At 56.3% G+C, this 23,460-nt stretch overlaps 8 protein-coding genes across 8 annotated transcripts; 3 read left to right on the top strand and 5 right to left on the bottom strand.

The window, feature by feature from the left end:
• Positions 1–4,329: 4,329 nt before the first annotated feature.
• On the top strand, positions 4,330–4,560 carry CCMA1212_001228 (uncharacterized protein; the record flags this gene model as incomplete). Its single annotated transcript, XM_073698662.1, has 1 exon — positions 4,330–4,560. The coding sequence occupies one exon, from the start codon at positions 4,330–4,332 to the stop codon at positions 4,558–4,560; it is 231 nt and encodes a 76-aa protein (XP_073563504.1).
• Positions 4,561–5,912: 1,352 nt separating this feature from the next.
• CCMA1212_001229 (uncharacterized protein) lies at positions 5,913–6,154 on the bottom strand (the record flags this gene model as incomplete). The annotated part of the gene is given in 2 exon segments (XM_073698663.1): positions 5,913–6,138; positions 6,150–6,154. 2 exon segments carry the CDS (start codon positions 6,152–6,154, stop codon positions 5,913–5,915), a joined length of 231 nt encoding a protein of 76 aa, XP_073563503.1.
• A 1,231-nt stretch (positions 6,155–7,385) lies between these two features.
• Positions 7,386–9,838, bottom strand: CCMA1212_001230 (Cell division cycle-related protein res2/pct1; the record flags this gene model as incomplete). The annotated part of the gene is made up of 2 exons (XM_073698664.1): positions 7,386–9,473; positions 9,788–9,838. 2 exons carry the CDS (start codon positions 9,836–9,838, stop codon positions 7,386–7,388), a joined length of 2,139 nt encoding a protein of 712 aa, XP_073562887.1.
• An 809-nt stretch (positions 9,839–10,647) lies between these two features.
• On the top strand, positions 10,648–11,998 carry CCMA1212_001231 (uncharacterized protein; the record flags this gene model as incomplete). The annotated part of the gene is made up of 4 exons (XM_073698665.1): positions 10,648–10,956; positions 11,036–11,491; positions 11,544–11,858; positions 11,936–11,998. 4 exons carry the CDS (start codon positions 10,648–10,650, stop codon positions 11,996–11,998), a joined length of 1,143 nt encoding a protein of 380 aa, XP_073562888.1.
• Positions 11,999–13,288: 1,290 nt separating this feature from the next.
• CCMA1212_001233 (uncharacterized protein) lies at positions 13,289–13,759 on the bottom strand (the record flags this gene model as incomplete). Its single annotated transcript, XM_073698666.1, has 1 exon — positions 13,289–13,759. The coding sequence occupies one exon, from the start codon at positions 13,757–13,759 to the stop codon at positions 13,289–13,291; it is 471 nt and encodes a 156-aa protein (XP_073563703.1).
• A 2,883-nt stretch (positions 13,760–16,642) lies between these two features.
• Positions 16,643–18,256, bottom strand: CCMA1212_001234 (Mannan endo-1,6-alpha-mannosidase DCW1; the record flags this gene model as incomplete). Its single annotated transcript, XM_073698667.1, has 3 exons — positions 16,643–17,523; positions 17,598–18,077; positions 18,160–18,256. The coding sequence occupies 3 exons, from the start codon at positions 18,254–18,256 to the stop codon at positions 16,643–16,645; spliced, it is 1,458 nt and encodes a 485-aa protein (XP_073562890.1).
• Positions 18,257–20,678: 2,422 nt separating this feature from the next.
• CCMA1212_001235 (Endoplasmic reticulum-Golgi intermediate compartment protein 2) lies at positions 20,679–21,955 on the top strand (the record flags this gene model as incomplete). The annotated part of the gene is made up of 3 exons (XM_073698668.1): positions 20,679–20,760; positions 20,862–21,443; positions 21,501–21,955. 3 exons carry the CDS (start codon positions 20,679–20,681, stop codon positions 21,953–21,955), a joined length of 1,119 nt encoding a protein of 372 aa, XP_073562891.1.
• An 833-nt stretch (positions 21,956–22,788) lies between these two features.
• On the bottom strand, positions 22,789–23,244 carry CCMA1212_001236 (uncharacterized protein; the record flags this gene model as incomplete). The annotated part of the gene is made up of 1 exon (XM_073698669.1): positions 22,789–23,244. The coding sequence occupies one exon, from the start codon at positions 23,242–23,244 to the stop codon at positions 22,789–22,791; it is 456 nt and encodes a 151-aa protein (XP_073562892.1).
• Between the last annotated feature and the right edge of the window lie 216 nt (positions 23,245–23,460).

Raw genomic sequence — 23,460 nt, forward strand, 5'->3', positions numbered from 1 at the left:
TGCCGTCCACACAAAGGGCACAGGTTCGTAGAAAGCAGAAGCCACTCTCCAGAACGCTCCCCCGTTGCGCGGGCTAGTCCTACTGTACCCCGTACATGTCTAGCATAAGTCATGGTACGGTACTTCGTACAGCAGACGCCAAAGCAGCAAGGACCGGAGAAGAGGGCGGCTCGAAACGGAGATCCCTGTTTTCAGCAGACAACAAGGCAGCCCGCCCAAGTGACGGCGTCCCTGACTCGCCCCAAGGACCTGCCTGAGCACGCGCAGCCATGGAACTTATTTGGGGCTTGTTTCAGTGCTCGGCAGCGTCCCCCGCCTGCCGTGGATTGCTGTGTGTGCTGTACTGCGCTGCATTGTGTTGTGCTGATCGGGCTCCGGCTCCGTAGCAAGCAGCAGCAAGGCCCACGGAGTCCAGAGGCGGTTGGCTCTGCTGTTAGCGGTGCCCGCAACCGGCGACTGATGTTCAGCTGAGGTGAGCCCTATCGAGACACCCTTGGTGCGAGCCCGTGGCTCTCCTTCTCTTCTGCTTCCTCTCCCTTCGCCGTTCTGGAGACACAGGGATTGCTGACAGAGACGATTGGCCAGAGACTCGCCATGTGGACGATCCGGGCAGGGAAAGGAACATATTCGCTGGCTTGCTGCTTGTGTATCCCGAGAGTGAGCCGCAGCAGAGAGACTTGGAGTGAGAGAGGAGACAAGGTGCGGTCGAACGCAGCACAGCGCATGCCGGCACTGCAGCGATGCCTATTCGGGCAGGCTGGGAGGTCCGTAATAGGTACTTTGCAGCGACATGCCGTGACTGAGGCCCTCGTGCGGGTTTCGATCTCGTCTCAAGTCAGCACATGGTGGTTTGGTGCAGAGTCAGTCCGTCCGTCAGATCCAAGCTGGCCAGAAACGGGCACAAGATCAGAGAGAGACGCAGCACAAAAGCGAAAAGAGGGGAAGCGACCCCTCAGTCACGCTGCCGGCATAATCTGGAAGGTGCTGTACGGAGTAGGTAGCACTTGCAGTTGAGCAGCAGTCGAGACGGAGGTACTGGTACCAATCCTCAACGTTCGGTAGAGAGCCCGACAGACCCGACATCCAGCAGGGCTTGGTACCTGTACCTTGCAGCGTCTAGCAGATACGGACTCGACACGGAGATCATGGCGGCCGGAACCGATTACTGGTACAATCATGTTGCATGCACGAGATACTTGCACGACTCAGGCGGCTGTGATACCTCGTATACTTGCCCTCTTTCGTGTCCGTTGCTGACAGACTCAGTTCTCGCAACTCATCAATCTGCTTCGGTGGCTGACCTGGCCAAGCTAGGCCCTGCTTAAAGCGTGTGTGCATTGGCCACGGCGCATCTGGTGGCGTCCTGGGCTCCCGTCATCGGGGCCTGAAGGGAGGACAAGCATCAAGATGGAAAAAAGGGACAAGATAATACGTTGCCATGGCAGTCAGGATTTGCCCCGTGGCCCTCGGTCCATTGCTCGTACAGGTAGGTAGGTTGGCCATTGGCTTCATGTTTGCTGAGGTCCGGCATGCAGCGCCTGTAGCGGCAAGTCACTCGACGGTGGGAGGCTGGCTGGCAGTGGCTCGCTTGCGCAGGCCCGGTGGCTCTACGGGACCTCGGGAGTGTACGTGGTCAGTACCTTGCCTGATACTGACGCTTGCGAGGGACGGGAGACGACCTGTTTGCCTGCTCAGCTGAAAAGGCGCAGCCCTAAACTTGGCGATCGGGAGCGAAATTGTCTTCAGGGGTGCTGTATGTACCTGATGTATGTACGTATGTACGAAGCAGGAGCAGCACGATTGCGCCGCCCTCGCTCGCCGGAGAAGCAGCATAGCAGCAGCAAACAATCTGGACAAGACTCCAATCAAGACTCGACACGCCACAAGAGAAAGGTATGTCCAGAGACCCGGTGCCAAACGGTCCCAGGAACCGGTGTGGTTTGCGCATTGACCCGAATGGCAAATAGAGTTAAAGCTGCGTCAACTTGCATGGCCCAAGGCAGCTGAAAACCTGGTGGATGCGGGATATCGCGCGGGACATGGCGTGGTGGTTAATTTGCGTTAGCCAATGCTCTGCCGGCCAGACAAGCAGCATCGAGTCACAGGGACCGTGACGTGCAGCAAGCCCGATATTACTGCGAGATGCGAGCAAGGGAGGGCACCGTGATTATGAGGTGGAGGAGCAGAAGCAGGATGAGATGATGATGATAGTGGGTGGTGGTGACGGAATGGGAGTTAACGCAGGAGAGCCTAGTACAGCGGCACGAATGCATCGACAAGCATCCCAGCAACCAGCCATCCAGCAGCATCTACTGCAGACAGACAACACACCTTGACTCTCTTGGCAAGACCCGGTACCCGTACATGCTTCGTGCATGTCTCCCGTCGGCGACGTGCCCAACCTGAGCAAGCCAGAAAGCCAGCAAGCCCTGGGCCTCGGAACATGGCCGCCTTGAAAGGGTCATGGACCGACAGTCTGCGCGCATGCGACCACTCCCGCGTCTGTTGGATTAATTAATCAATTCTCCCAGCCGGCGCATTCTCGCTCGTGATGCTACCTCGACGCGTATGACTGGGCGAATGCTGGGGACCTCGTATGTCCTCTATTACTCAGGTACCATACCTTGCCATTTCCGAGAGTCTGAGGGCACGATCCCGTCCATCTCTCAGCAGGGGAGGCGCACATTGTCGATGAAAAAGGCAGGCAAACTAACGGTCCCCAGCACGGCTCTTCTGGCAGTAGTATCGAAGCCATTCCAAGCCATCTCAGGACGTGGCTGGCTCACCATGGAAATCCAGAAAGTCGGTAGCGAATCATGCTGAGCGAGTCTTGACCCGCGCTTCATTTGCCACGAGAAGTCAGTGTAGGAGTAGTAGGTAGTACCTGACAGGTACCTGCACCGATAGGGTACGAGAGCGCAGTTCGATACCTGCCCAGCTGACTTGCCCGCCAAACGAGAGCTTCTAGAACACGCTCACCCACCTGCCGGTCTCCACAGCGCCGAGCTTCCCATGTAAGTCGAGGTACTTGCAGTCTTGTGATAGGACCGCAATACATGCAGCTTGCTGCAATACCACTGTATGTATGACTTGGCAGCATCAATGTTCGCTTCGAGATGGCACCTCGGACATCTCAACAGGATGTGCTCGTACCTTACTTCGTAGAGGTACCTACAAACAAACGCGTCGCCTCGGTCCCTGCCGCATTCATACGAGGGTTGACGCCTTCCGTTTCCCAATGCCCACTTTCCGCCTTTCTTTATCCACCTTTGCTGCACGGACAGCTGATGCCAGCTCCTCGCGTCCTTCCTGCCTTCCGCTTCTTTTATTAGGAGACAGTCACCTCGTACTTCGTGCTTGCCGTGTTGAGAGCTTCCCTTGCCCAGTGGCAGCTTACCTAAGGTAACCAAGATGAAAAGTCCTTCAACCTTTCCCCCCCTCACTCATTCACCCACAGGTAGGTAAGGTACGATTTCTGTCTCAAGTGACCAAGTCAAGCTCAGCCTCACTCCGCGCCCTGTGGGCGGAACGTCTTGCGCAAGCGCATCGTTGCCCCGATCGATCGCAACTGATGATCCCGACTATTGAGGACATCGACGCTACGCTACGCTCTGCTAAACCTCCAGCGCTTCGGTTGGCCCAGGCAGTCGTCATTCATGGGGCGGCAGACTTCTTCAACCCAGTCCAGAGACCTCGCACCAGGCCAAACACAGACGCAGACGCGAACGCAGCAGCCGGTCCTTTGCCGCTTCCAGCGTCGTTTGGTCATTTTTTCCAGCTGGCCGTTGGACCGAAGCCTGGCTAGCTCGACCGCTGCGGCTCTGCAGCCAGACCTCCTCGACCCGTTCTCATGCACTCACAGACGTACCTGCTGGTACCAGCTTGCGGGGTACCTGTATGCATACTTACCTTACCGCATTACCTTTCGGTACTCCCTGCTCCGCCACCATGAAAGCCATTTGGGGGTTCCTTGCCAGCACGAATAGTGGCCATCGAGTGCGAGGTATGCATACCGGCATGCCATGTTGCACCACTCCTTGCTGCTTGAGACACCCGCGTCTTGTCTAGACTGCATCCAAGACGCATCGTCTTGCTGTTCTCCCTCCACGCTGCTGCCACCTGCAGTCTAGCCATGCGCGCATGAATCGGGCACCAGGCAAGCTATCTGCATTTGGGCAGTGTGTGACACGACTCAGCTCGGATTCGACTCTCACTTGGTACAATCTGGCCCTAGCCCCAGGTTGTCTCTTGTTGCTCTCCACCGCACGTCTGACCGTGATCGTGACCGTGCATCCGTGGGAAAACTCACCGGATGAGACAGAGACTCCGATGCCCTGCTTCTCACTGATGCCAGTCCCCTGCGTCAGCAAAGTCAGCTTGGGCCGCGGTGCTATCGACAGCGAGCGCGGGTGTGCCCAGTTCTACCGCCTCCAGACAGAACTGCGTCTTCCCGGGAAAACTTCATCCAGGACACCAATTCCGTTGTCGAGGGGGTTTCCGTCAGCCTTACCACGATGGAGGCACCCCTCCCCCGCCAGTCAGCATCCTATTACTTACTAAACTCCCACTTTCTCAATGCAAATTGGCACAAATGAGCACTAAAAGGTGCTGGATCTGGGCGTTTATGGATGAAAATTGTCGATTTACAGGCGCCGTCCCATGGAGCCAACGCTAGCATGGGCAAATCACGACGTGCAGAGGTGCAGCACCTCCGTCGTTCAGGCCAGGCCACAGCGCGCAGTCGACCTTGGTATGTGTGTACTCGAACAGAACGGCGGACCTCGCAATGCAACCTTCGCGACTTGCCGCCTGAGCTCCGCCGGTGCACGCCTGAACTCGTACTGACCAAAGAGTGCTGATAGTACTCCATGCCTCAGTGCCCCAGCATCAAGCACGCCGTAGTATGCGCCCCCTTACGCCCTCGAGGCTTTCCCACATGACGTGTCTCGATGTCTGTGCAACCGCCAGTTGGATGACTAGTGATATCGAAGTCTCCGTTACTAGGTGCCACGTCGGCATGCCTCGTTGTTGGCGTGGGGCAGGCGAGATCTCAGGCCGACAAGCATCCGCCTCTTGGCGATCAACACAGTGTCACCTCGAGCACTCATTCGACGCATCTCTCCTCTTTGCCACTTTGACGGTGAGCCTTGTCGCCTCGATGGGTGCAGGCGCTATGCCATGTCACGCACGCCCTCTTGTGGGGTGTCTCGAATCCGCTGCTGCTGATATTGGCCCGGCTGCTGTTTCTGTCCGAAATGTTGGCGGAGCCTCCTGCGAGCTATCGGATGTCTGTCGGACATCTATTATGCCCCAGCTACAACAGCTTTGGATTTCCGCCTGACTACCTCGTAGTCGAAATCTCTCGTCTATATGGCATCAGGCCGGCTCATTACACATTCGATCCGTTGGTCCTCTGGCGAGTGCCGGGATGGCGAGTCCTAGACAAGGCCTCGTGACTGGCGTTTCACCGCATTAGACTGCATAATGGCACGGTCATTGGACTTCTGCAATCCTTCACTCTCCGCGAATGGGCTCCTGGGGATCCTGCCAGAGATTCCCAGGCGACAGTCATGACGCGGAGCCGGTCTTGAGCATAAGCGCCGCGATAGGAGCTGGCAACTGTAATTGCACCGATTCGCCAGTACGAAACCTCAGGAAGCGGGAGGATCACGTTGCGCACCAGCACGGCGCGGCACAGCTACATGAGGTATTGCTCAACTCAGACGTTGATCCGCCGTACCTGACATGACTCGCCAGGTCGTTGGTATGACGGCGGCCAGAAGACGCAGGACGAGAAGCAATTGGCCTCGATGCCAGGCGACTTACACGGACAGACACGACGGCGTCGAACGCCCAACCACTCATGGCCGCCAGCTTACGGTGTATTTACACAGGCGCCCTGACTCAGCTGCTCACCTGACGCCCATGCCATGCAAGCCGCCCGAGCCGGTCGCCGGCTGGATCCTCAACTCCCTGAAGCGGTAGTAACCAATCCTACCCCACTCCGGCAGACCTATGGCCGGGGCCAATCTGTCGGCCTCGATGTTGACTCGGCGCCTGCTATTTTGATCCTTTGTTGGTCTCCATTCCTCTGATGAGGACCGGACGATGGTGGCGGCGAGTATCGATTTTCCGTTGCTGAAGCTTACACCATTGTGGTTGTGGAATGTCATCGCTCGTGTCGCCTCGGAATCTCACGCGCGGAGAAATGCTTGGCATCTGGCCGCCTGGCCATCTGGTTGGACGCGGCCCGAGCTGTCGGGCCACGGTCCCCGGAAGAGGCTGGCAAGCTGGACCAGTCGGGTCCGAGGTGGTCACCAGCTTTCCAGGTCGAGTCTAGACCACGCACAAATCTAGGGGAAACATTCGTATCCCTTTTCTCCTGGTGTCGAGCACACCGTCCAAGTCGTCGTGCATACGAGGATACGGCGGCAAGAGTGCTCGCCACGGCGATCAATAGCATCCGTGTTGTCGCATCAGGGGCCATGACTCTGCCGCCGGAGCAATCGGGGTCCACTCAAGTGCCATGTCCGAATCTGCCGGTCCGAGGCCTGCATATTTGTTTTCGTCGACTGTACGTTGTATGTCACAGCGCCGTTGGAGAACATTGGTTGGCGTACGACTTGGCTCGTTCAACAGCAGTCCATTGCTTCAGCATGGCATACTGATACCGCTTCCACAATGTTTGGAGAAAAGGTGAGAAAAAAAAAAAAAAAGGAAAAAAAAGCGCCATACTGGGGAAAGGAGCCAAAGAATTTGTAAGATTGTTCACCCCCAGCGCCGGACCCGCCACCCCCCCAAAGAGTCGTTCCCTTAAAGCTATATGCGCTCCGCTCGTCAACTGCTATATACAGCTCTTCCAAGAAGACAAAACTAGCCACGCAGACCGCTCTAAAACAAAAGAATATGTTTCTCGTCAGTGCTCTCACTGATGTAACAGTTGGGCAGTAAAACAGGTGCCCGCAAACGGCCGCGTAAACGCGCAAATATCCGATTCCCTCGGCTACTCGAAACAAGGAAAGGAGAGATAAGTGTAAGCCGGAAAGCTTGATGACTTTTGAAGAGAGGGTGTGATACCCTTTGTTTCCAGGAATCTCCTCCAGAACAAAAAAGGTAAGAAGAGGAAACGAGGACGAAAGGGTGTCTCTTGCATTCGAAGTGAGGGGCACCTTTCGTTCCCCTCTTTGCGCTCGTGTCACCACGTCTCATGCGTTGTCTTTTTTGGAGCCTCGTCATCGTCGTCTTGCCATCCCACCCAATTCACCCCTGAATACCGCTCTCGGTGGTGCATGTGTGCGCGTGTGTGAAAATAGTAAAATAAGAGAAATCGAGGTGAAAAAGTCGAACAGATGAATAGATGGGATAAAAAAGATGAGATAAGAAAATCACATCACCGCAAAATCCATGGGTTCACCCCCCGCCGTCGTCGACCCGTCCATGTCATGCACCTCGCGCTCCTCCTCCATCATGTCAATGAGACTGTCGAGGTTGGCATCGAGGACCTCACCATCCTTGGTGTCGAGGCAGCGCTTCAGCAGGCGCCGGTACTTTTCAATCTTGTCGCCCACGCCCACCATGCTCAGGGCGTCGACGTACTCCGTCTCGGCCTGGCGCTGCTCCGTGAGCATCTGGCTCAGCTGGCGCGCGAGGGCGAGCCGCTCCTCGTATGAGTCGTCCTGCATGCTGTTGGTGGTGCTGGTGCCGCTACCGTTGGGGTTATTGCTGTTGTTGCCGCCGCCACCGCCTTCACCGCCGCTGGCGTTGCCGTTCAGCTTGCTCATTTCGTTCTCCACCGCCTGCTGGATGTGCAGCCTGTTCTGGTGGGTGATGAGCGACAGGACGTTGTGCCGAACCAGGTTAGCCTCGCTCATGACCTTGGCGGCCACGTCGTCGGGCTCGAGCTGGGCCTCGAGCTCCGTGATTTGCTGCCGGACGAGGTTCAGCTCGGCCTGGGTATTCGTCAGGATGCGCCGCGCCTCGGCCTCGGCCACGTCCTTTTCGTGCCACTCCTCGTCGTAGCTCTTGGCCAGCTGCTGAAACTTCTCCATGATGAGCGGGGAGATGCGCGAGTGCACCGTCGTGGCCGCCGCTGATTGGAAGGACGGCGCGGGCTTGCGTGCCTTGTCGCCCGCGCCCGAGGAGGAGAAGGCGTCCCGGAAGGTGGCGCGGCGCTGCGAGTCCGGCGCAAAGGGCGACGACGACCGCTGCGGCGCGCGGTCCTTCTTGGCCGCGTTGAGCTCCATGATGAGGTCCTCTGCGCGGAGGCCCTCGAGGTTGGCAATGTCGGTCGAGGCGTTGCGGCCCAGCAGCGCGCGGATGCACTTCCTGGCGTTGCGCATCGCCGCCAGGTGCAGCGCCGTGTTGCCGTCGTTGTCCTGCACGTCGATGAGTCGCTGGAAGGCGCTCGGCTCCAGCGCCTCCTGCAGCTTATTGAGGATGTTGTCTAGGTAGTACCGCGAGCATGACGGGCTGTAGACGCGCCCGTTCTTCATGATGGCGGCGTGGTGGATGACGGTGCACCCCTGGCTGTCTCTGACATCGACCGTCTCGAAGAGCTCCTTCATGACGGCGGGGAACGTCTGCTTGTCATAGCAATTCGTAAAGTTGACGGACCGCATAAAGGGCGTCTCGCCGCGAATGTTGCGCACGGCCACGTCCGCGTTGAACCTCTTGAGCTGCTTGATCACGTCCACGTCGCCCATAGCGGAGGCCCAGTGCAGGGCCGTGTGGTTCTCTGCATCAATGAGCCAGTTGGGCTGGAAGTTGGGCGGCGGGTCTGGCTTCACTGCCGGCTGCTCATTTCTAGAAAGGAGGAAGTAGTCGAGAAGCTCATCCCCGTACACGGCGTGCTGCTGCTCCGTGAGATCCTGCAACTGCTCCTCCCTCTTGCGCTTCCGGTGGCCCGTCGACATGTGGCCCATGTCATAGCGGTCGTCTTCGGCGACGTACGAGGCCGACGCCACGGTGAGGTTGTCCGGCGTGTCCTCTTCGACGCCGCCCATGACAACCTCGCTGTTCTCGTACTCCTCGACGACGGGCATGGCGGCTGCTGCCGGGTTAGTGACGCTGGGTGCCATGCCGGCGGCGGCCTTGGACCTACCCGAGTTCCATTTGGGAAGTGGAGGACGGGATTTTGGTGCTTTGGGCTTGCTGGCGTGCCTGGGAGCTGGGGGCGGGCTCTCGTCACCCGGGACGAACTGGAAGATGGGCCGTATTCGCTCGTAGACGCTGTGCCGCTGCGCCAGGGCCTCGCCGGCCTCGAGGGGAATCCATGTCCCCTGATATTTTCCGTAGCCGCCCTGGATCTTTTCGTGGACGTCCTTTTGTACGTCTCTCTCGAGGATTCTCGTTCGGGCCGGTTTGTCGAAGCCGGCGGCTTTTAGGATGTGGGTTGCGTTGATCCAGTCATCGTGCCTCCTTCGCATGACATGTTCCTTGAGGTCGCCGCCGAACTGGAATTCGTAGACGGGGATCTGGTAAGAGACGTATTAGTTTATGTGGTGGTGATGAATGATATGGACTTTTATGCTTCGTGTGTTCATGTGCCCATGATGAAAGCAGAGAATCAAGAGCCAGGAGAAGACAATAACAAAAAAAAGGCCCTCATAACCACCACAATCGATTCCTGTTCCCATTGCGATGAACAAACATTCATACTCTTGATGGCTTCTTTTGTGTCTTTTCCATCTTCTCCTATCTCTCCAACTCGAGGCTTCCAACCCTGTCACACAAACTTCCCACCTCCCAGAGCGATTGCCGCATCCAAAGTTCACAAGGGATCTCTTACTCCACTGTACGTGGCACTGTAGATGCCGCCGCTTGCATTGCCCTTGACCATCTCGGCGATGGGACGAATTCCGGCACAAGAGCGTCGAGGCTGAAGACGTCAACAGAACCAAGGGGGAAACTCGAGCAAGGAGCAACGGCGGGTTCAGCTGCTATGGCGCGGGACGGCGGTCGCTGGTCGGGGGCATGCAGAGCGTTTGGGGCGTCGCCATAAGCATCAAGGCATGAGGCGGCAGCTGGGCTTTTGCGGGAGCTGGAAGCAAATTCGGCACGTCTGCGACGCGGTTCGAGGGTGAGGAGACGCGATGAACGCGAAACCACTTTAACCTGTGCTGTGGCCACAGCCTTTTGCGCTTCCTGCCTGAGGCGCCACAGCTGCTTATCTGGCACACCTTGCTTGCTTATCAGGGTGCGTCCAGACAAGGTGGCCCCACGTGATGCGGGTGTGGCTGGTGCCCTGGAGGGAATTGGGGGAGATTTTAGGTGTGGCTGGTAGCTCAGCTCCCATGTGGACGGTGCGAGACATGCAATGGCCAATCACCCTCGACCACAACTCCAGACGCCGACGATTTCGTGAGATCCGACGAGGCTACCCAAGGCTGCGTCTGTATACCCAGGGCTGAGCATACGGCTACCGAAAGGCTCTCAGTGACCCTGCCCAATGCTGCGGATGCTGTGATCTGAGGCTCGGCAAGCAGAGGCAAGAGGCAATTCTGCATCGGACACGAAACCCCGTAGCAGCAACCAACGAGACACCACTACACACAAAGGGGGGCAGATCGACCGCTGAGGCGAAACGGGCGAGGCACCGCGGAGGACGACGGCAACGACGCGGCCGCGACCAGGCTCAGGGACGCGAAAATGACGGAAATACTGCACAATGCCCCGATTGTGCTGGACAACGGCTCGGGCACCATCCGCGCGGGCTTCGCGGGCGAGGACCTGCCCAAGTGCTTCTTCCCCTCGTGGGTCGGCCGGCCGAAGCACCTGCGCGTCCTGGCGGGCGCGCTGGAGGGCGACCTCTTTATAGGGAACAAGGCCTCCACCGAGCTGAGAGGCCTGCTCAAGATCCACTACCCGCTGGAGCACGGCGTCGTGACCGACTGGGACGACATGGAGCGGATCTGGGAGTACGTGTATGGCGAGGGGCTCAAGACGCTGAGCGAGGAGGTTTGTCTTGTGTGAATGGCTGCGCGCGAGCAGTTCGGTTTTGGCGACGAGAGACGGCGCTGACAAGTCACCCCCGCAGCACCCAGTTCTGTTGACAGAGCCTCCCTTGAATCCTCGGAGCAACCGCGACACGGCGGCGCAGATCCTGTTTGAGACGTTCAACGTGCCCGCGCTACACACGTCGATTCAGGCGGTGCTGTCGCTATACGCCAGTGGGCGGACGACGGGCATCGTGCTCGACTCGGGCGACGGCGTGTCGCATGCGGTGCCCGTGTACGAGGGCTTTGCCATGCCCAGCAGCATACAGCGCATCGACGTCGCGGGCCGAGACGTGACGGAGTATCTGCAGACGCTGCTGCGCAAGAGCGGCTACATCTTCCACACGAGCGCGGAGAAGGAGGTGGTTCGGCTGATCAAGGAGAGCGTGTCCTATGTGGCGCATGACCCGAAGAAGGAGGAGCGGGACTGGATCGGGGTGAAGCCCAACGAGAGCAAGTTTGCCGAATACGTGCTGCCCGATGGGCACAAGCTCAAGGTGAGGTTGGCGATGAGAGTGGGTCGCTCTTCGGGCACTGACTGTCGAGTAGATTGGCGCTGAGCGGTTCAGGGCTCCGGAGATTCTGTTTGACCCCGAGATTATCGGCCAGGAGTATCCCGGCGTGCACCAGATCGTGGTGGACGCCATCAGCCGCACCGATCTGGATCTTCGAAAGTCGCTGTACAGCAACATTGTCCTGTCCGGAGGCAGCACGCTGACAAAGGGCTTCGGTGACCGACTCCTGACGGAGCTGCAGAAGCTGGCGGTTAAGGACATGAGGATAAAGATTTTTGCGCCGCCAGAGCGCAAGTACTCGACATGGATTGGAGGAAGTATTCTCGCTGGTTTGAGCACCTTCCGCAAGGTGAGTCCCCTTTCTTGTTCCCCCTTTCTCTTGAAGCTGCGGTAGGTTTGTACGAGCGTCTGCTAACGGCGAGACAGATGCTGGTGAGCATTGACGACTGGCACGAAAACCCGGACATTATCCACACGAAGTTTACATGATTTACGAATTGAAGCGGGCGTATCGGCATAGAGGCGAGCGAGAAGTCTTTGCATGTCTGCTGCTTTGGTTACGTACTATGAACATTTCTTATGAAGCTCACACGGCAGGTCTGCAGCTCTCCAAGGGACAGAAGGCTGAGAAATAGAAGAACCGAAAGCAATGAAAAATAGAAAAAGGGGAGAAAAAAAGTGAAAACAGAGGGGGGGGTTATGAGGGGTTTCAGAGGTCGGCTCTATGATGATGCTTACGGAGGTGTTGGTGTACACTAATCTTCTCCTTTCACCTGTTATTGTCACGAAAAAGACACAACTTGGATTATGATACAAAGAATACTGGAGGATGGGGTGTTGATTTTGTTTCGTTTCTTTGCTAGGAGCAAGCGAGCGGGCATTAGACGAGGGAGTTTGTAGGGAACTTTGTCTGATAGATGAAGAGAAAGCCTAATGATACCCCGATTTTGCAGATGACGGACGGACGGACGATTGGGGGGTGCAACTGATGTGTGCAATAAACCACTTGACTGAGGTTCGTCTCTTACTTATCTACCGTCTCTTTTCTCATCATGTCGACACCATGGACCTATGTTTTTTGGGTTTTGGTCCAGTGAGCGAAAGGTTTGTAGACGACTTGAGCGAGGAGGGAAACAACATCGTGGTCCTGAGATGATCAGGCACAGCATGGTTTCGTGGTCTAGTTGGTCATGACATTTCGTTAACAGTTCTCGTTAACACCACCGAAAAGGTCCCCGGTTCGAGCCCGGGCGAGATCATTCTTTTTTCTTTGGGCCCTTCTCCTTTTTTGCTCGGTTCAAGATTCCTTTCCTTTTTTTTTCTTTTGGTTCGGTTTAGAATTGCAGTCGTCTACGTTATTCGGAGATGCCAAGGGGGGGAGATTTGAGCGACAAGTGCTGTCGAGTCCTTGATCATGCATTCACTAGGCGGATGGATGGATATCTTGATGTTCGCCTCTACAAACGGAAACATTGTTGAGTCACGTATGAAAACTGATTAAATAGTAAGGGAAGTGTCTCTTATTATTGAGCCTTGCAAAACCTAGTATATCTGTTCCCCAGTTACTTTTCACCCCGATCAAAAGCACACCATTGTATCGAATCCCAATCCGACAGCTCGCCTTGTCCCGTCCATCTAAATCAATACCAAAACTCCCATTAAAATCCCAAAATCAAGCCCATAAGCAAGGCACGGGGGGTATAATCGTAATCGTCGTAATCCATAACATCCACCGTTTTCTTCATCTCCCTCTCAAAACCAAGCAAAAAGGATGCCCGCCTACTTGCGTGCAAATGCACCGCCCACCCGCGACGCCCACGCCTTTGCCTTTTCGCTCACCGAGCTGGCGACACTACCGGCGCTCGAGACGCTGCTCCCGGCATCGCTCGTCTTGCGGCGGCCACCGCAATAGACGTTGCCCGCGCCGCCGCGCCCGACGTGGCCGCGCTCCGGGTTGCTGAGCGGGCTCATGGTCTCGAGGGAGCTGAGGAGGGCGGACTGCAGCTCGTCGGCCGGGTGGACGTTGCCCGCGCCGCCGATGCCGGAGAAGAAGCGCTGGTTGGGCAGGTGTCGGGGCTGTGCTGCTGAGGATGAGGCTGAGGCGCTTGTTGTTGTTGTTGTTGAGACGGAAGAGGTTGCTGTGGAGGGAACGGCAGAGGTGCGAAAGGTGTTGCCTGCGCCGCCGCGGCCGGAGCGGAAGTAGTTTGTTTGGGAGGGGGCGGATTCGGTGAAGATGTATTTGACTGGCATTGTGGCGACTGTGTTGTGGAAAGAAGAGGTAGGTGTTGTTGATGGGTTTGTTTGTAGGAATCTCTGTGATTCTGATGGAGGTAGGAAGTGATGCAGTAGAGGGTTGTAGGTGGCTCGTATGAGTTGCGTGTGTGGTTTAGCTCGTAGAAGAGTTGTGATGGGTTGATTGGATTATAAGAGCGTTCATTAATATCGGGCGTTCTTGACGTTGATAGCTTGGAGCTCAGATGATCTGGTAGCAAGATGATGGATGATTCGATTCTTCAGCAAGTGTCGAGGTGAAGTGCAATCCCCACGAAGGGCCCTCGCGCCTCTTATACGACTGCCCATCAAGGTGACACACACACACAGGCAGTGGAAACAAGGGCAGCCTCAAACCTTTGCACAAAGTTCAGTCACCAGACCCAAAACGAGGCCAGACCGGGACTAGCAGAAGCGTAACCAGGCACACTAATACCTAATACAACGTCAAACCAACGCCGACAGAAGAAAAAAAATCTAATTTTTTTCTCCTTCTTTTCTTCTTTCGTCTTCTGCTTCAGCTAAGCTCCTTCCACCTCTTTGCCCCTGGGCTCCGCCTTCCCGCCCTGATTTTCCGCTGATCCAATTCCCATAAAGAGAAGAATCCACTTTCGACCCCGTGGCCAGCAGACCAGGATGTATTTTTGCTTCTTCGCTTCTCTTCGGCCTCGCGCTTTGCTCTTTTCTCTGCTGTAATTTTTTTTCCCCCGCAAAACGCTATGCTGGAGAGGGACTAGGGAGATGGAGCTCCTCGGTTCCACTGAATTTCAAGGTTGGCGCTTTGTTCCAGCCACTCGCGTTGAGTTTGGGGCTTCATTTCTCAGGTGCGCGGTTCCAGAAAGAGGGGGCGCCCCTCCCGTTTACTTATTTTTTTTTTTTCCTTGCAGACACCTGATGACTACCTACTGCACTCATATCATTCGCAGGTAATTGTCAGGTGCCGTTGAGGTAGACAGCTGCGCCTCCAGCTGGCCAGATCCGGCCGGAGCTCAGCGACCGTCGCCTGGAGCGCCTTGCAGCGGCTTTTTCTCAGGGGGGAGTTCCGCTAATGATGGAGAGTTCCACTCCATTTGCTCGGGTGCCCTCTGGTGACCCGATGGCGTGCGTCACGCGGGCCCTGGCAGAGTTTGTTGTAGGTAATGGGAATTGGATCGGGGCGAGCTGGAGTCGCTCGTGGGGCGTTTCATTGGGTTCTGCTCTTCTTTTCTGTTGTGGAATTGAGATGCGAGATGACATTGGGGCATTGGATTCAATTGGCTTCATTTGCGGTTCTTGCTGCACACCTTAGGGGGTTGACGCATGGATTCAATGACATTCAGAGAGGATCCGCAGTCGAACCACGCACGAGGCCGTTGTATGTACATACGAGTACGCAAAATAACACCTGTCTTTTGCGAACCGAGTTGCTGCAGCCTCCTGAAAGCTCGACACCGTCAATACCAGCTTGGTTACTCCGTAAATAATAGTTGGCCATGAGCCCATCCAACGACTCATCAGTCATTCCATATTCCATCATCTTCCCTGGCTATGACACAGACCATACCTTATGTAAGCCTAAGGAAAAGGGAAAGGAAGAAAAAAAATTGCACAGCAGGTGGCCCGACGAACCAACGCCAGTGGCATCATCACAAGGTGCAATTGGGTCTTCTTCGCTTCTCCAGCGCTTCTTCGTCAGCTTTTCTCTGTTTCCCCCTTACGGCTGGTGATTTGCGTCATTTGGCATGGCCACCTGAGCACAAAGCTGTCCATGTCAGGGGGCCATTATGTGTGTACCTATTTCGCTCCTACCGCTTTCTGACATGCGGGTTGGTTGGTTGCATCTTTCAGCCCCGGGGGGAGATTTAGTGGCTGACCTGATGCCTTTCCATGAGGTCTTTCTGGCTGCCCGTATTCCTTCGTCGAATGGGGGTGCCTGCTTTTGTCGTTTGGTGCTGTATTGTTGTCTTGTTGCCGGTTTCTGCGCATCTTGTTGCTGAGCTGACTGGCAGCACTGATTGACTGATTGACTGACTGACTGACTGACCGAACCCGAGATGCCGAATTGCAAGGCAGCTTGTGCATCATCGCATCTGCATCGGCTTGACCGTGACGCATATTCGCATGCAAATCCTCCTATTTCCCTCGTCCCAATTTCCTTGAGCCATTGTGTGATTCTGCGCACTTTGCATCACGACGGTGACCGACATGGGCATCTCTCTTCATTCATTCGACGGTTCCGAATTGCGAAATTTGGCGCATTCATGTAGCGATGACGTTACCCGTGGCCCGCGGCTGATGAGGGATGGACAGGGGGGTTGGTTCAACGGCTCCTGCTCTTCCGCCGCCGACGACGACGACGACGATCACATCATGAACCTGCCGGCTTGTCCGCGTTTTCTACATTGACAAGCTTTTGGTTCTTGTTGAACAGACACGGACGTGTGCGTCTTTATTGAGGCGCCGTATCGAGTCAAAACTGAAGAAAGAAAAATAAAATAAAAAAAAGATTAAAAAAAAAAGACTTGTCTTGTTGTACACTGTCCTGTTGTACAAGTATATTTGTCTTTTTATCCTAGACGTTTCCTTAGTACTCCCATCTTTCCTTCGCAACGAGGAGGCCTTGGCCACGAAATCGATGTTTATCCGGCCTTCTAGCAGACGATCAAAGCGAACCGAAAAGAAACAAAAAAAAAGACAATGCTAGATGATCCCTAATAACACATCCGCCAACGCCAGATACCGAATGGTAAAGTGATTCCAGTCCGCCCACCCCCCTGATAGCCAACCGGAACACCAGACGGATGAATGTCGAACCACACATTGGCTGCGACCCGTCATAAGTTTTTATCATGATAAAGAAAGGAAAATCGGAAAATTGGCACCTCAGGCACCGATGCTCATCCAGGTGAGCGCCGTACACAGCGACCCGATGATGATGATGGTGACGATGCCCGCGCCCGCCTTGTCGCCCGCCGTCACCGGCGACTCCGGCCTCTGGAAGCTGTTGGGCTTGCTGCCCGCGTTGGGGTTGCCCTTGGACGTGCCGCCCGAGTCGCCCGTGACGGGCACGGCGGCGTCGCCAATGAGCAGCGAAGACACGGCGCCCACGACGTTCATCTCCTGGCCGGCGCCGGTCCTACCGTCGTACTTGCCCGTGTTCCACTTGAAGCCGCACTGCCGCCCCAGCGCCCCGCCGGTGCACTGCTTGATGGCCGCCTCGGCCGACGTCTTGAGCACCGGCAGCACCTTGGGCGCCATGAAGGGCGCCAGCTGCGTCATGGTCGAGTACCACCGGTGGATGTAGCCCTTGAACGACACCATGTCCGTGGTGCAGGTGCCGACGCCCTCGCACGACGGCTCGTACGCGATGCCGTCGGGGAAGAAGGTCTCGAGGCCGTGGTCCACCAGCTTCTCGAGTCGAGCCTTCCACGTATCGCTGCTGGTCTGCTCAACAGTTAGCTTTCGATGCTTTGCAAGGCTGAGGAGTATCAAGATGATGAGCATCATGAGAATACGTACGTGGTTGTACATGTACGCTGCCCCGAGAGTCCACACCGCGTTGTTGTACGAAAACTCGGCCTTGTTGATCTGCGTGCAGTTGTTGGATACGTCGGCGCCATCGTAGATGGCATAGGTGTCGTTGTTAAGGAACCCGACGCTGAGCATCCAGTCCCAGGTCTTCTCGGCCCAGTCCGAGTACGTCGTGTTGCCCGTGTATCGAGCCAGGCGTGCGCCCAAGTTGAAGAAGCAGCCATTGGCAATGCCTGAGAGACGATGTTGCGTTAGCCGCCATAACCGTATATACCGCCTAGCCAGACTCAAAACTTCTCGTGCTTACTGTTCTTGTAGCTGTATCCCGGGTTGGTGGGAGGAATCTGCCAGCGAAGACCACCGCCGCACGTGTCGTCGTGGCGCTCGGGGCTCGCCTGCGTGTTGAAGACGCCCTGGGCGAGGGCCAGCCACTGCGGCTTGTCGGCCGGAGGGTCGGGGAACTTCTCCTCGGCGGCCAGCATGGCCGTCATGCCCCAGAAGCCCTGGTCGTCGTTGCCCAGCGAGAGCGTGACGTTGGGTGGCTGGAAGTCGTCGTCGGGCCCCGTCTGCCACTGGATGCCCTGCATGGTGAGGTCGTTGTACGTGGTGTCGCCGGTGAGGTACCAGTAGTCGATGAGCGTCCCCCACATTGCGCCGCCCTCCCACCAGTAGTAATCGCCAGCAGGGGGAGGGCCGGGCAAGATGCCGGGCGTCTGGCCGGACTCGTTGCCGTGGTAGTACTGGAGCATGTCCCAGGCGACGGTGGCTGCTGTCTTTTTGATGTCACCTGGTAGGGGAGGAGAGAGGCGAGGCAGAACGAGATTAGCCAGAGTCATCATCAGGGTCAGAAAGGGAGGGGAGATGCTCACTGGTTGATGCGATGGAAAACGGGCTCTGCTGTGCGACGGCGACATCTGCCGCTGCTACAAGGGCAGCCAGGGCGCCCGGCCGAACGAAGGATCTCATACTGCTGACGCCAGGTCTGGGACAAGAGAAGATGAAGAGAACAGAGTTTTGAGTGAGAGCCGTCAAAGCGCCCAACGCAATAACAAATGCCCCCACGTGAGCGCGAACTCGACAAGGTAAACGATGCGACGATAACGATAGGTGATCGAGGGCGATGCGATGCGATGCGATGGGATTCGATTCCGTGAACGGGTGGATAAGCGGTTGCGTAAGATGCCGGGGCGGGAATCGAGAGAAGGAAGCGATAGCGAGCGATAGAGGAAGAAGCGAGAGTCGATCGCGAGGCGGGAGGTCCTCCGCTACTGTTGTGATTGGTGATGTCGCGACGGCGAGGCGAGTGCTTGTTTTCGCGAGCGGAAGAGGGATGAAAGAATGGATAATGAGAATGATTGAAAGAGACGATGCGAGTGACGCGGCAGAACCAGGAAGACGGGTAAAGAGAGACGGGAGTACAGTGTCGTGAAAAGAGCGCAGGATAGTACGTCAAGAAACAAGGGGGCTCCGCAAGTCAGTGAGTGGTGCTTGTTCTTGTGTGAGTGAGTGAGTTGATGCAGGGCCGATTTGGTTGGATTCCGGCTGCTCTTTGGTTCCAGGTTTCTTGGGTGAGAATAAACTGGAGCGGTGGCGCAAAAATTGGTGATGGGGCTGGCGCTAGGAAATACTATACAAGTCAGAGTAACTGTGATGGGGACACGAGTTGACAGTTTTTTCTCTTGTTTAGAAGGGCCCTCTGGCATGCTGCTACAAGTTACTCTGCGCTTGCAGACGCGCGCAAGGGATACTCTTGAGACTCGTGAGCATGCCATGCCGTGCCTTGGAAGGTTGGGGTGTTGGCCGGGTAAATGCGTGTTCGACGCTTGTGCTGGCTGGTATGCGAGGCCGATGCTTCATGTTGATTGCCTCGATTCGATGCATCAGAGAGTCACACCTAGTTCTAGGGACCTCGATCATGCAAACAATCGGGACACTTTCCTCGTAGAGGATATATACAATCTATTCAAGATACGTGTATTAACCCACAGATTGATGGCCATGTCCGTGGAGTCGAGCACTTTGGCGATGGAAGCGCGGAAGATGCAAGCCGTCCATTTCTCTGCGGTCCGCATCTGGCAGCCGAGACGACGCAGTCCGGAATGAGGGGACCCAGCGGGATACGACCAACGGCGGGCAGTGCTTGATGAGCAGGTGAGACGATGCCAGTAATTGAACAAGTCACTGCGTACTATACCAGTTTTGCATCGTAAAAGGTGCCCTTCACTCAAGTCTACTAGTATACAGGCAGCTGCAGGTTCATCGTCGGTTCATCCATCATTCCGGGGCGCATGGATTGGCCGCCTATTTTTGGATACGGCCGTGGATGCTCGTATGCAGAAGAGACAAGAGACCAACTGGAAGTCAAGAGTAAGCAGAACATGCTGTATTCGTCACAATCACGGCATCAAACGGCCTCTGTCAGCAGCGCTGGATACGTGGGATGAACTCCATCAGCTGTACGAGTGACTGATCCCATCTACTGACGTCCATCGACTAAAGCACAACCCCAGCTTGATCGCATCTCTTGGCCCGCTGATCCAGCCGCTGCCACGCGATCCCGCCAGCGCGATCAAACCACCTGATTTGCCCTCCCGCCTGCTTGGCGCTTCCAGGCCCCCTCGACCCGCCCTGCTTCAAGGGTTCCTGCGCCTCTAGCCGTCACGACATGGAATTTTCTGGTCTGTGCTCGACAATCCGGCACAAATGGCCCAGCCCTGTGGCTTTGTTGGAGCCGGTTGCTGGTGCGATGCGAGTCGAGAGTGGTGGACGTGAGGGGGTATTACTTTGTCCAGAGCCGAGAAGAAGACGCATGTCATGTACCTATAGGTACTATCCTTCGATAAGCACCAATCAGAGGCAGAAGACCAGATGAAACCAATGAACAAACTTGCAATCCAAGTATCGGCGCGACAGCATCACAATGCAAACGAATGACATTCACAGACCAACAGTCTGCTCTCAAGTCTGAAATGGCAGCATTTCTCGCCCTCTCTCACACTCGTCTCCCCATTTTTTTCGCCCTGAAAAATCCTCGCGGTTTCGCATGCCGGTGGCCGTTCCAGAGTCTCCCGGGCCGCCGATATTCCGGTCGCAGCCCACCTGCGCCAATCACCGTGGACCCTCAACGGCAGGGACCCTCGAATTGGAGACGTGTCCAGCTCGAAGCATCACCACTGCTCTCTTATCAAAATCGGTGCCTCGCATGTTCTGCATTGCGCCGCTGCCCGCCACGTCGTCAGAAGGTCTTGGTTGAGGCCGACTCTCGGTTCCGAATCTGCGCGCGCCTGCATTGCATCCGATTGAGCTGCTTGTCGGCACGGTGCGGCCGCTCTGGAATGACGGTTGCGACTAGTAGTCACCAAGAAGCTGTAGCTCGGCCACTCCCACAATGGACAGCTTCGAGAAGCAGGGGCTGAACGAGGACGACTTTGGCGCAAAGGGCAGCATCGTCAGCGCCTTTGATGCATTCCGTACGACTTGACCTCCTGGCGTATACAGCTACCTTCATGCCCATGCTGCCCAGTGAACTTTGAGGAATCGGTCGTGCGCTAACACATCGCCCGCTATGCAGCCAAGGCAAAGCCTCAGTATGTGACGAGGACGGCGGGCGGCGGCAAATGGACCGTCGCCATGCTCCTCGTCTCCAGCATCTTCCTATGGTCCGAGATTGGCCGCTGGTGGCGCGGCTCCGAGCACCACACGTTTGCCGTCGAAAAGGGCATCGGCCACGACATGCAGGTCAACCTCGACATCGTCGTCAAGATGAGCTGCGCCGACCTGCACGTCAACGTCCAGGACGCGTCTGGCGACAGGATCCTCGCCGCCGACAAGCTGACCCGCGACGCCACCAGCTGGGAGCAGTGGGTGGACGCAAAGGGCGTGCACCGCCTCGGCAAGAGCGACAACGGCAAGCTGGACACGGGCGCCGGCTGGCACGGCGCGCACGACGAGGGATTCGGCGAGGAGCACGTTCACGACATTGTCGCCCTCAGCCGCAAGAGGGCCAAGTGGGCCAAGACGCCGAAGCCGAGGGGCAGGCCGGACAGCTGCCGCATGTACGGCAGCCTGGACCTGAACAAGGTGCAGGGCGATTTCCACATCACGGCCCGAGGCCACGGCTACAGCGGGATTGGCGGCCACCTGGACCATGACAGTATGTGTTGCCATTGACCTGTTTGTCTTGAGAACCATCTCTAACTCATGTTGCCAGAATTCAACTTTTCTCACATCATCTCGGAAATGTCGTACGGCCCCTTTTACCCGTCGCTGGTCAACCCCCTCGACCGCACCGTCAACACGGCCATTGTCCACTTCCACAAGTTCCAGTACTACCTCTCCGTCGTCCCCACCGTCTACATGACCAACAACCGCATCGTCAACACCAACCAGTACGCCGTCACGGAGCAGAGCAAGACCATCTCGGACCACCAGGTGCCGGGCATCTTCTTCAAGTACGACATTGAGCCCATCATGCTGAGCGTGGAGGAGACGCGCGACGGCTTCTTCGCCTTTTTGCTCAAGCTCGTCAACGTCTTCAGCGGCGTCATGGTGGCGGGCCATTGGGGCTTTACGCTGAGCGACTGGGTGCGCGAGGTCATTGGCAAGAGGCGGCGGAGCAACGGCGGCATTGGCGTTTTGGGCAACAAGCACGAGTATGATGAGTAGGGATTGCTGTCTTGAATCATGTGTGAGTTGGAAGCACTGCATAAAGCACATGTGAGTCGGAAGCAGTGTATATGGTTTCAAAGCTCAACTTGGGTTACAGGCGTAGCTGGTTCATGGTTTCTGTTTTTGCATTTCCTCTTTGGACGATACTCAAAGCCGCAGCATGTATATACATGGGATAGAAATTGGGACTCTGTTGCTTTAGATGCTCAGTGCTGGACTCGTTGATATACCCCGGCCGGCCCGTCTTTGTAAACAGTGTTGACAGTGTTCGCTGGGCTCACGTCCGGCATCTGGAAAGCTCCGTTGGGCTGTCATCTGTAAGCTGCAAGGGGCAGGCGACGTATTACATATGGCACAAGCGCCGGCTTTCCGGAAGGCTGATTGACACGGTGATGATTGACATGGCAGTCTTCGGTAGTTGTGCTCAAATTGGGAGGGAGAAGGGCTGATTGGCGGGCAGATCGGGATTGGCCGAAAGAGGCGCCATCAACACAGCCGTTGTCTGCTCTCGGCAGTTTCTTGTATCTCGGTGAATTTTTTTTTTTTTTTTTTTTTTTTTTCTCTTTGTCCGATGCCCTGAAAACTGGACATGCAGCTCTTCCCTGCATGAACATGACATGAATGCAGAATCATGGTTCGACCATTTCAGGCCTAAGGTAGCTTGGGTGGGCTGAGTACGGGCAAGACGGAGCTATGACGACATTTCCGGCTTCGCATGTTTCCCCTCTTCCAACATTTTCGTCCCTCTCTATCCCGCTTTTTCGCCTTTTTTTAGTGTCGGGTTGTCACTGAGGCTTCAGGCACCGGGTCGTGAGTGGGCGGGCGTTTGTTTAGTAGACTAGAATGTGGAAGAAGCGCTGAGATGGGCGGTTCTGTCCTAATCTAAGTGCGGGAATGGCTTGACCATGGCGACGGGTATGTATGGGTGGGAGGACGGGGTTGGGGCACTTGATCGCAGCTGGATGCTGTCCGACACCAGGGATGAGCGCTTGGGGGTTCTTTGCTGTGCTGGGCCTGGTTCGTGAGGTTGGGTGCAGAGAAGCACTGCATGCTAGAGGGGCGGAACAAGGAGTGGACGGGAAAAAAGAAGAAGAAAAGACGGTTTGGTAGATGGATGGAGAGACGGGGTGGGAAGTGCAGTGAGGCTGAGGCGGTGTCACTGCATCCATTCGCCTCTGCTGTGCTGTGAGAGAAGAGGGAGGGGAGGGGGGCAGTTCGTCTCCTGTCGCAGCAGCAGAATCTGCGAGAAAGCTCTGCAACCACCCGATTTCACTTTGACCCTTCATGCTGAAGCCCGACAAGGCCCAGCGCCAGGGGATCCTAACCCAACCAACCCTCGTGAGAATCAAGAATGCAGCAGAATGAGCGCGAGCCTGCGGGCTTTGGGGGGAAAAGGCCCCGCGCCACACGCTGCCGCTTCTGCCTGGTCACAAGGCGGTGCTCGTTTATGATACATGGGCTTTGCAGGTTCATGCAGGTGACCAGCCGGTTGATGGGCTGGG

Source organism: Trichoderma ghanense (genome assembly GCF_004382785.1).
Source record: "Trichoderma ghanense strain CCMA-1212 chromosome Unknown scaffold_0, whole genome shotgun sequence".
NCBI classification, from domain to species: Eukaryota; Fungi; Ascomycota; class Sordariomycetes; order Hypocreales; family Hypocreaceae; genus Trichoderma; species Trichoderma ghanense.